The following is a 12,454-nucleotide window of genomic DNA, read 5'->3' as shown; positions in this document are numbered from 1 at the left end:
CATTCCCATGGTTAGATTATTGCTTCCGACCTTCCAACCCAAACATATGCACCGAACTCATAGCTAAACCCTGGTTTTCCAAAAGATGCACAGGGCTGTACAAATGAAAAATCAAACATACCATTACTGGCTCAAATCAAGAACCCCATCCTCCTTTAGAGCTTATACTCAAGCCCGAAATAAATGAAAAAAAAAAAAAAAAAACCAATGCTTCCAAAACAGAGTTTGAAACAGCAAAAAGTAGCAAATTAGCAGCCTGTCCAAACGGCAGTTGAGCCTTTTGATCTTTCACCAAAGCAATTGGTTGTAACTTCTGCACAACACTGTTCCCACCCTCTATTATACCCAGAAAAGGTATGATATAAGAAAAGGCAAATCTCCTGGCCTCACACTTTGCTTCCAATGCATGCATAACTGACAATGGCAAATGTCCCCCAACCATTCCAGATGTGCAACATACAATGCCCACTATATCCTTTTACCAGAAAGAGATCAGTAAAATACTATCCAAATTAGACACAAAAAAAGTCTTCTGGCCCTGATGGCACTCCTCCAATTGTCCTGAAGGTTTGTGCACCAGAACTGACTCCTGTCCTTTGTCGCCTATATACTCAGCAACCAGGACAGCCAGCTTGGTTGCCCAAGTGGTTATCATATCCATCCAACAGCCAAAAGGCTGCAGGTTAAAATCCTACCATGGGCATGGATGTTTGTGATTGTCTGTGAAAATACTAGTGATGGTGGTGGTGGTAGTGGTGGTTGGAGGTAGATGGCATTGGCATAGATGAGGAAGGTAGTTGGAGTTGGTGGAGAGGTGGAGACGGAGAGTTGTAGAGAAGGTGTCCTGCCTCGATGAGTCTTTGGACTCCCTGGAGGTGTTACATTATAATAATAATAATAATATATTGTCTTACTCCACTGGTATCTATCCCACAGCCCTGGAAATTGGCCTATATTCAACCCATTCCCAAGAAGGGCGACAAGTCCCTGCCGTCCAAATACCACCCCATCTCGCTCACCTGTCCAAAGAAATGGAAAAAATCATCAATTCCTAACTCCTACACTACCTTGAAGCTACCTGTCTAATAAACTGCCAGTATGGATTCTATTGCTACCGATCAACAGGAGATCTGCTCACATTATCTTTCTTATTATTATTACAGTAATTATCTGTGTCTTTACTAATGATACAAACTTCAATTTTCTTATCAGGAATTTCTTGTTAACTATTAACTTCTAGATTCCTAACCTTCTCACAATATAGTACATATTCTGAGCTAGTATACAAATATAAAAATGTGCATGTGAGAAAGTACATATGTAATTCCAACAACGCAATATATACAGTCTTAAATCTCTTCAATCCAATTAAGCAAATTAATTAACAAAAATTAATCAAATTTTGGCGATTCCAAGTATAAGCAAATACCTGGATAGCAGCAACTGACCCTTAAGGTAGTGCAAAGCTTGCACTACCTTAAGGGTCAGTTGCTGCTATCGCCGAAATTTATATAATTTCTATATTCGGCATGAAACTCTTTTGAGTTTCTTATTCGGCTAAGAAACAATATGGGATGTAATATCCCTTAACTTAAACAAGTTATATGTCGCCGAATTGAAGCCTTTGGCTCTTCATATATTTAGTAATTTATTAGGACACCACTTGGCAATTCTCATAGAAGGGATGTAAGTTCTGTTCGCTACAAACTTGGTATTAATTAGGTCTACCTACTCACTGATGAGACCGTAATGAGGGTGGAAACACCGTGCAGGGCGGATCTGGCTTTGAGAGGCTCCACTTGGAGGTAGGTTTTTGCCTGTCTCTGAGTGGGGCCACCGCTGAGATTATGGCTCTGCTTGGTGGTGGGGTGAGCCTGCCACTGGGCAGAGCCAATGCTGAGAAGTTCTTCTCGGTGACGGGGTGAGCCTGTCATTGAGTGGAAAACAACGCTGAGTTGGGCGATCTTTCGGGATCGTCTTATTTTAAGAGGCCGCTTCACCTATACATAAGGTTGAAACCGGTCTGGGTAGTGACCTTCTCTCATAATGTAGAACAGTAATACAGCTCCTAGGAGCTAAGTTCACACTATGGGTAAATATCAAGAATAGTGATTGGAGCTTGCTCCACCTTTGCTATGAGTTGCCTCAGCTTGCATTACCTTAAGGGTCAGTTGCTGCTATCCAGGTATTTGCTTACACTTGGAATCGCCGAAATTTATATAATTTCTATATTCGGCATGAAACTCTTTTGAGTTTCTTATTCGGCTAAGAAACAATATGGGATGTAATATCCCTTAACTTAAACAAAATGAAGTTAACTGTTAATTCACAATAATTTCATGATCCAGATTTTTCACTTTTTTTAGGAACAAGCTGGATTTGGCTAGTTTCAATCTGTAGGATAAATAACAGTGCAAAAAGGTGACAAAAGATTAAAGGGAAGCATTGAATGTTGTGAAATTGAAATGGGAAGGAGGAGGAAGACATTTATGGAGTTGAATAAGTGTTACACCATTAGCTTTAGCTGGGTTGGATTGGTTGGAATTGTCTATATATATATATATATATATATATATATATATATATATATTGCTGGTTTGCAACTTTTGTGGAAAAAAACACAGTTTCTTAGAATGGAAACTTCCAATTTCTGTATAGGATAACAAACCAACCTTATTTTAAGAAGCCTTTATAAATGTTCATGTCTAGATGGGATTCAAAACCAGTCTCTCTAACTGAGAAGGGCAGATGTCATAATGTCCTTGCAATTGTATTAGAAAAGTACTCATACTATGGAAAGGGAGTAGAAGCATAACTGTCATTTGGATATGATGCAAGTTTAATGCCTTAGCTCTTTATGATGTTTCCAGTTGAAAATTTGCTTGCAACTACTTTGAGTTTTTTTATAGACATAAAAGGAAGATGGAGATTTCAATTAAAACGAGTTATGATATGAATGATCTTTTCAAACAGTTTGCCACTCTTTGAGGAACAAAGATTAGATAAGAGATTTTTAAAATCATAAGATATTACCATTAATTTTGAAAGAATCTGAAATTCTCTGCAGTTTCTTTCAAATTCTTTCAGAATTTGAAAGAAACTACAGAGAAGTAGACCATGATGGGCTCTTGTAGTTCATGTCAGTATAAATTTTACTGTGTGAATCCAACAGTTAAAAGAATAAACAGAGTATAAAATTTAACAGAAATGAAATAGTGAATAGGGTATGAATGAACAAAAATTAAATAATATACAGAGTACAAAATGAATTATGAAAAGCAGGAGTGTATTTACTCTTCTGAAGACTAGATCAAATAATGATACACTTCTTTATAATCAGAGAAAGAGCCATAAAAAATCATTACAGAATAAAAGATAAAAAGCTGGACTGAATTTACACATAAGCTGGAATAAGATGTTAATGGAAAGAAAAAATGTTATATGCACTTCTGAAGAATAGAAGGAGAAGAAATTAGGAGCTTTTTTTTTATTTTTTTTTGAATAAATGGGCATGGAAATCTTGTAATTACTGGAAGAGAGCTTAGGACGATTTGGCAATGATATTTTAGAGATCTGTTAAATAAAGATTAAAGCTATGGTGAAATGAATTGGAATGAATACAGTGGTAAGAGAGATAATACGGAAATAAGTCTGGAAGAGGTTGAAGAAACATTAAGGAAGATGAAGAATGAAAAATTCCTGGGAGAGATGGTTAGGTGCCGAAGTGATCAGAGTTTCTGGTAGTATAGGGTTAAAATGATTATCTGACATCTTTAGCCTGATCTGGAGAAAGAAGGCAATACCCAATGATTGGATCAAGGGGGATCATTGTTACAATATATAAAGGGGGGGTCAAGAAGGGAGTGTAGTAATTATAGAGGAATAACATTGTTGTCACTGTGCAAAGATTTATGAAAGGATAATATTAGGCAACAAGAATAAGGACAAAATAGAGGAAGGTCTAAGAGAAGAGCAGCTTGGTTTTAGAAAGGAGCAATCAACTGTTGATCTAATTTTTGATGTAAGAGAAATGATGGAAAGACACTGGGAATTTGTAAAAAGCCTATGGCATTTCTTGATTTGGTGTGTGATTTGGGCACGTTCAGAAGTACAGAAGAAACTGGACAAATAGAATAATATTACACAGAATGTGAATTACATATTAATAATAGGTAGAGTTACAGCATAGTTTTAAATCATAGTACAAATGTAAACATTAATGGTGTTGGTCTCAATGGATTTAAAGAGTACTGAAAAGTCTACTTTTTATCAGTTTATGAAAGAAGTATATGAAATTTTTAGAAGTATATGAAAATTAGGTCAAAGTTTTTTTTTTTTTAAACATTGTAGGTAGTCTAATTTGGGACAGTGAGGTCCCATTTAATTAACAAAAGTTACTTTTTTGACAAGCAATGGAAATGAAAGTTTGAAAGGCAATTTTGGCAAAAACAAGGAAAGACAGAATAAGAAATGTGAATATCAGGAACAATTTAGAACTCAAAGGTGTTGAAGAAATGTTTATGGATTCTCACTTAAAGTGGTTTGGATATCTAATGAGAATGAACTTAGAAAAAATACCAAGAAAAGCATATGAAATGAAATTTAGGAGAAGAGACCAACAGAAAAGGTGAAGAGACCAGATAAGAAAAAATCTAGAAAAGAGAAACCTAAAGTGGCAGACTGTTCATAAAAAAAAAAAAAAAAAAAAAAAAAAAAATTGGGAGGATAGAAAGAAATGGAGAGATTTGATTCATCTGACCAGGCAGTTTCTGTCAGAACAGTTGTTTCTAAAAAGAAGAAGAAAGGAGAGTATTTGACAACTGCATGAAAAGCCCAAGGTGCAGACCAGGAAAGCAATACCAGCATATGTGGAACTAAATAAAGTCTTACAAAATATTATAGTTATGTGGCCAGTTCCTTCTGAAGGATATGCATGGGTGAATGAATGAATGAGCTAGCTTGCTAGAGAGGGAAAAGGGTGACAGCAACTGAGATTTTGAAATAATCAATGGTACTTTTCTGTAATATTTCACTATGGTGAAAATGCAATGGCATCAAGTAGGAAGGTGAAGAAAGAAGAAAAGCTGCAAACTAATGAACATAAAGTGTTTGAAATATTGCCATGCATTTTGAAAGAATCTGTATAATGAACTAACAGTACCTTTAACTGTGTTGGTTAATAAACCATATAACTGGAAGGGTTCCATTTAGTCTTAAAAGTGGAAGCATACAAAAAAATTATTGAAAGCAATATACAGAACTCGCAATAAAACAATATATTTAATGGATTCCAGAGCATTATATTATAAGTTTACTAAGCATAACAGATTAAAAACATTAGTATGATGTTTAAATGAAAAGTTCAAAAAACTATAGCTATACCTTAAATGTCAATGGAGGCCTCTTGCCATTCAAAATTTGTTCTTTTGCACATTCTTGGCCTTCAAATGGCATACGAAATGTTAACAATTCATACATAAACATTCCAAATGAAAAGCAGTCCACCTAAAAAAAAAATGCAGTTATTGTAAAAATTCAGTTTTAATTTAGGTACAACATAAGTTTCTATAATACTTAATACTTATACTGCACTAAACTTAAAATTTTTTTTTTTATACTGATCCCCCTTAGCAAAGTTGACTGCCATCGGGCATGTCCACAGGTTGCAGATAGTGGAATGGCCTTCAGATATGGAGGTTAGTTATAACATAAGAAGAGATCTCTCTCTCTCTCTCTCTCTCTCTCTCTTTCTCTGACAAATAAGCAGTTGTGGACCAACAGCAGGAGTCACTACCAGGTGTGGGGGAACAGAGTTAGTGGCTCTGCTCAACTTAAAACCTCACAAAAACTCTAGGACTATGTCATGGTCATAAAAGCACTTGCTCTAGTAGTGAGCAGAAAATGCTACCAGTACTGGATTGAGGCTGAATAAGAATAATTCAGCAAGGCTTAAGACCAGACAAATGTAAGCCTGGACAATGGAAGTCTTTAATATCTACATCACTTTGAGGTGGAAGGAAACGTGAACCCACCACCTTATTTTCCGAAGACTACACAGCATGGAAGTTGAACTTTCCAAAGTAAGGGAAAGCAGCTCTCCTGAGAATTGGAGGGCTGTCTCCGGCAAGAGAGGAAATCATTGCAGAACCTCAGGATGTAAACCTACACAATAGGTACTTAGAACATGAGATGTATGAAGCAATGTGGAAAACTAGAAAATTTAAAGATGGAAATGAGACGATTGAACATTGTTAGTGAGGTAAGATGAGTAGACAGTGGAGATTACAGAATGATCTACTCAGATTTGCCAAATGACATAGCAGGTGTTGGATTCCTGGTAAATAAGAAATTAGAACATAAGAGTAAAACCATTTGGGGATATAATGAAAGAATAATCCTTATTAATCCTGGCCAGCCGAGTGGTTAGCGTATCCTCTCCAGCCACAAGGCTGCGGGTTCGAATCCCACCGTGGGCATGGATGTTTGTGGAAATAGTAGTGTTGATAGTCGGTGGTAGATGGCGTTGGTGTAGTTCAGTCAGTTGGTGGATTCTGTGGTGGAAACAGAGTTGTGGTGTGTAGGTGCCCTCCCTCGATGAGTCTTTGGACTCCCTGGAGGTGTCATATAATAATAATAATAATAATAATAATAATAATAATAATAATAATAATAATTAAGATTCAAGCAGAACAAGCGACCTAGTCCTTATACAGATATACATGCCAACAACAACAGGATACTGCAATGAGGAAATAGAAGTATATGAACAGATTGAAGAAGTATTGATGAGTAAAAAATCAAGAAAACTTGATCTTGATCTTCAGATTGGAATGCAGGTATTGGAGAGGGAGAAAGGGAAAAGATTATTTGGAAAATTTGGACTAGGCTAATGGAATGTCAGAAGAGAAAGACTCATTGAATTCTGTAAAAGCCACAACTTAACCATAGCAAATACACTATTAGAACAGGCAGATCACATGGATTGCACTATGCAACACACAGTGATATCAATTAGACTATGTAATCATCCAAAAAAATATCATAACCAGGTGAAAATATGTAAAAGTTATTCTGGAGCAGATGTGAACACTGACCATATCCCAGTCATCATGACAAGTCATTTACAATTGAAGAAATCATGCATAATCAAACCATACAAATAATGGAACATAGCTAAAATAAAAAATGATATGAATACCTGCAAAGACTTCAGAGAAGAACAGACAAATTAATAAATTCCCAAAAATCACACAGAAAAGAAATTAATGAAATGTGGGAATCTCTAAAGAGAGAAATAAATAAAGCTGCAGAAAAACACTTTGGAAAAGAAGGAAAAACAACATAAGCCATAGATCACAGGAGAGATATTAGAACTAATAACACAAAGAAGAAAGCACAAAAATGCAAAACACCAAGAAGTATAGAAAATATAGAAACATGGTGAAGGGAGACGCCAAGAAAGCAAAAGAAAAATGGATTGAACACAGATGCAAGGCTATCAATATAAATATGAGTAGAGGTAACAATGAAAGGTCATATAGCAATATACAAAAACAATTCAGAGAAAAGATAAAGACACTGAACACAATCAAGAGTAAGGATGGAAAAGTGCTAATTGAAGATGATGAAATAATGTAAAATGGGTGGAACACATTGAAGAACTTTATAGAGTGTAAAGCACCAAGAATAGACCAAATCCCAGGAGAAATTTTACATGCACTAGGTGATGAAGCAAAATTGGAACTGTATAAAAAGATCAATCAAATGCACACAACTGGAGAAATCCCAATAGATTTTGAGAAAAGCATTAGGCTAGTAATTCCAAAAAAAGCCCAAGCACAAGCATGCAAAGATCACTGAATGTTAAGCCTATTACCCCCACGGTCTTAAAATCCTAACTAGAATTATCTATTGCCACATTGAAAGAATAATAGCACATTTACCTTATGATCAATTTGGCTTCAGAAGAAATAGAGGGACAAGAGAAGCTATACTAACTCTCCGAATGATCACAGAAAAAAGCACTTAGAATAAATACACCCATTAAGCATTCATTGATATAGAGAAAGCTTTTGACAACATTGACTGGAATATAATATTCCAAGTCCTCAAAAATCTGAAGATAGATTATAATGACAGAAAACTAATTTATTAACTATATAAAAATTAAACTACAGTCATAGGAAAAGAAGGGAAAGAAGCTAAAATAAGAAAGAGCAATAGACAAGGGTTTGGACTCTCACCATTACTTTCAATATTTATAATGAAGAGGCGCTGAAGGAATTAAAAAAAAAATCAATAGTGGAATAAAAATCAATGGCAGGCTTTATAATACAATACAATTTGCAGATAGCATTAATAGCAGAAAATGAAAAAGGGCTACAAGAATCACTTGCAGAGATTAATAAACTTCTAAAGATGAAAATGAATGAAAAAAAAAACAAAAAGTGATGAAATGTACCAGGGATGGAGAGCAAATCATAAATGTCACAATAGATGGGAAAATGCTATTGCAAAATTTACCTACCTAGGCAGCCTAATAGCATCAGATGGGAGAAGTGGAAAAGATGTGAGAGCAAGAATAGCACAAGCAAAAAAAGGCATTTAACAAGAAAAGAACACTATTAACATCAAAGAGTATGTCATTGAGAACAAAGAAGCACTTTATTAAAAGCTCTGTCTGGAGTGTGGCCCTCTATGGATCAGAGACATATACTCTTCATGGATTTTTCAAGACTGCTAGCATTTGAGATGTGGTTTTGTAACTGAATACTGAAGATTGCATGGACAGAAAGAGTTACAAATGAAGAAGTATTAAGAAAAGCAGAAGAAAAAAGAGGCATACTAGATACATTAGAAAAAAGAAGAAATAACATGATAGGACACCTATTAAGACACTCAAGACTAGATTACAAATCTGATTGAGGGAATGATGGAGAGAAGACCTGGTAGAGGAAGACCAAGAACCCAATACATGAGTGACATCAAAAATGGACAAAGCAAAATTGGTTGATGGGTACCATGGGCTGTTGATAGTGGTCTTCTGTTTTGTGCTGTTAGTTTGACTGTACAAAACAGAAGACCACTATCAACAGCCCATGGTACCCATCGACCAATAGGTTGAGGAGAGAAGAAGAAGAAGATATATATAAACCCATCAGTGCCATGGATGGGGTGCAGATGAGGACTAAGATTAAAGTTTATTGATATTTTTTTGAAGAGCTGCAGGTTGTAGTTGTTTGGGAATACTTCATAAGGGAGGCTGTTCCAGAGGACAGAGGTGGATGGAATATAAGAGGAAGAATAGAAGGTTCAGTATGTGTGTATGTGCAGCCACACAGTGAAGGGATGCTGAGTAGCTGCTGCTCTTGTATTAACAGGTGCAAGTGGAGGAATGATAGTTGTCTATTCACTGGAGCAGTGACCATGGAAGTACCATAGAACAGACACAGTGCTGAAACACAGTCTGTGAGATTAGAGGCTGAAGTGAATCTGTAAGAGAGGAATCATCAATAAGCCTAACTGCTCACCTCCAGACAGCATCAAGGATTTTAAGTGAAGTTTTAGTTGCACCACCCCCAAACATGTGAGCAGTTTTCTAAGAATGGGCAGATTTGGGATTTGTATATAGTAACAAGCTGGTTGGTTGGGTGTAAAATAGCCTCTTGAAAGAAAGAGAATGCCTAGTTTTTTAAATGCTAAAGAGACTATTGATGTGATGTATTTATGCCAGGAGAGACTGGAGGTAAACATTAGTCCATGCTGAGAGATCTGATCTTGTCTGGTGTTTTGTGTATTACTGAGGATAAGGATAGATGAGCTGAGATCTCTTTTGCGAGAGAAAAGGAAAGACCGTTTTGGTGGCATTAACATGACAAGGTCCTCCTTGCTTCATTGAAAGATAGTATGAAGATCAATGTTGAAAGTGTATGAAAAAATAAAGTCATTTTATGGAAAGGTCTATCAGAGCAGATTATTTCTCAATCATTATCCCCCCCCCCCACATTACAGGAATGATTTATTCAATCTTAAACTTATATCGTAAGCTTATATCTCACACATACACACAATACTCATGTTATTATGAGTCTCTATAATTAAGAAATATATAAATAAATAAATAAAAATGTGGTTTGCATCAGCATCCAGCCTGACAGAATTTCAACTATTCTACAGGGTTTGAATGTTCATATTTCATCTATACATTTAACTTACCTAGCTCTAAGAGTGTAGAGTGCCTTAAGCCTATAAAAAGCAATAGCAAACTGCAATGTATAAATGCCAAGTCAACCTTTTGGGTACATTATCAGTGGGAAAAATTTTATTTCTCTATTTCTGTGCAGAAGTCAAGATGAAAATTTATTTGAACAGATAAAAAAACTCACAAAGTGGAACAAGCCTTAATATGATTATTAAAGAAAGCTTTTCTACTTGTTACAATGTATATTATACTTTAAAAGAAGTTATAGTGTTGTTAATCCAATACTCAAACATAAGAATAAATGTAAACTTTATGACTGGTGTACTTGCATATAGAGGCTGATCACTTCAAATTAATTGCTTTAGTATTCTGTAATGAAGAATATTATGGGAAGGGTCACTACTAATTTTGACCTTGAGATGAAAAAGTAAAGGGGTGTTCATCATAAGTCTAGAATAGTTAGTGCAGGGATGCAGAAGAGCCTGATATCATTAGGAGAAAGAAAAGACACATGGATAGTATTCTTCTTCTTTGAGTGCCATCTCCTATCGGAGGTCGGCGACCACCTTGGCAAATTTTGAGCGATTCTCAGCTATTCTGAGCAGTCTCTCAGAGTTCATACCAGTCCACTGTCTGATATCTGCCAGCCAAGATTTTCTTCGTCTTCCTTGTCCTCTTCTTCCATTTATCTTCCCTTTTATAATCAATTGAAGTATCTTATATTTTTCATTATGAAGTAGGTGACCAAGATATGCAGTTTTCCTTCTTTTTATGGTATCTAAAAGTTCACGTGATATCCCCATTTGTTCCAGTACTTCCTGATTGGATGTTTTTGCTGTCCATGGGATTTTTAACATTCGTCTGTATAACCACATCTCAAAGGCTTCAAGTCTTTTTATTGATGTTGTCTTCAAGGTCCAAGTTTCTGCACTGTACAGCAGTACAGACCATACATAGCATTTAACCATGCATGCTCTAAGTTTAAACTGCGGTTACACAGTGTTGATTTCATCAAGAGAACATTTTTTCTTGCCATTTCAATTCTAACTTTTATTTCCATTTCTGGATTGCAATCTTCATTTAACCAGCACCTGAGATATTTAAACTTTGCCACTCTTTCTATTTGTTTCCTATTTAAAGAAAGTGCTAAATTAAGAATTGGTTTCTTACTTATGACCATGAATTTAGTTTTGGTGATATTTATTTTTAATCCCATTTTTTCACTCTCTGCATTTATTAGTTCCAAAAGATTTTGAAGATCCTGAATATTGTCAGCCAGACGAGCTGTATCATCGGCATATCGGATGTTACTGATGATTTCACCATTTACACTAATCCCTTCCTTTCTTCCTTCCAAGACTTTTTGAAATATGGCTTCTGAGTAGATGTCAAAAAGAAGAGGTGACAGCACACATCCTTGCCTTACTCCTCGTTTGATGTTAATGGAGTCTGTAATAATGTCATCAACTTGAACAGATGCCTTTTGGTTCCAATATAAGTTTTCAATGATCCTGATGTCTTTACCATCTAATCCAATTCTTTTTAATAGTACAATCATTTTAGCATGTTGGACTTTGTCAAATGCTTTCTCGAAGTCGATGAAGCAAATGAATATTATGCTTCATCGACTTGTTTCGACTTACCTTGTTTTGGTCAATACATTTTTGAAATAAGATCTGAGAACAGAAAAGGGCCTCTCTTGTTCCCAAGCCGTTTCTAAAGCCGAATTGGGTATCACTGATGGTGTCTTCACATTTTCTGTATATTCTTTTTTGAATTATTTTCAGAAACATTTTGAGAATGTGACTCATTAGGCTGATCATTACAAGTTTTCGCATTTACTTTTTTAGGTAGCATGATGAAGGTTGACTGTAACCAGTCTTGAGGGATTATGCCTGTATCATAGATCTTATTAAATAGCTTTACTAATATGTTAATGTTGTCACCTTCTAATAACTTTACTATTTCTGCTGGTATTCTATCTGGTCCTAGGGCTTTACCATTTTTAGCTGAGTTTAATGCACATTCTACCTCTGATTTTAGAATGCATGGACCTTCCATATGTTCATAAGTATTTTCTGGGTTCTGTCTATCATCAGTAAAGAGTTCTATATATTTCACCCATTCTTGTATTTTGTCATCCTTTTTGGATATAATTTCTCCCTTTTTGTTTCGAAGGATACAGAATTGTTTTTTCTTATATATACCTGAGGTCTCTTTCATCTTTTTGTGTAGATTAAAATTGTCATGCTT

General features: G+C 35.5%; 1 protein-coding gene across 2 annotated transcripts in view; it reads right to left on the bottom strand.

Moving 5' to 3' along the window:
- LOC150094209 (leucine-rich repeat serine/threonine-protein kinase 1-like) overlaps positions 1-12,454 on the bottom strand; it is an 803,235-nt gene that overhangs the window by 145,556 nt on the left and 645,225 nt on the right. For both annotated transcript variants that reach the window (XM_090412317.1, XM_090412318.1), the window contains exon 27: positions 5,383-5,505. In XM_090412317.1, the coding sequence (XP_090268443.1) occupies positions 5,383-5,505 (123 nt within the window). The remainder of the gene's footprint in view (positions 1-5,382; positions 5,506-12,454) is intronic.

The sequence above is a fragment of the Typopeltis vanoorti genome, chromosome 22, assembly GCF_054136105.1.
Source record: "Typopeltis vanoorti isolate ZY-2024b chromosome 22, IOZ_Tvanoo_1.0, whole genome shotgun sequence".
NCBI lineage: Eukaryota > Metazoa > Arthropoda > Arachnida > Uropygi > Thelyphonidae > Typopeltis > Typopeltis vanoorti.
The sequence above is the reverse complement of the archived record's forward strand: the minus strand, read 5'-3'. Positions and strand labels throughout refer to the sequence as shown.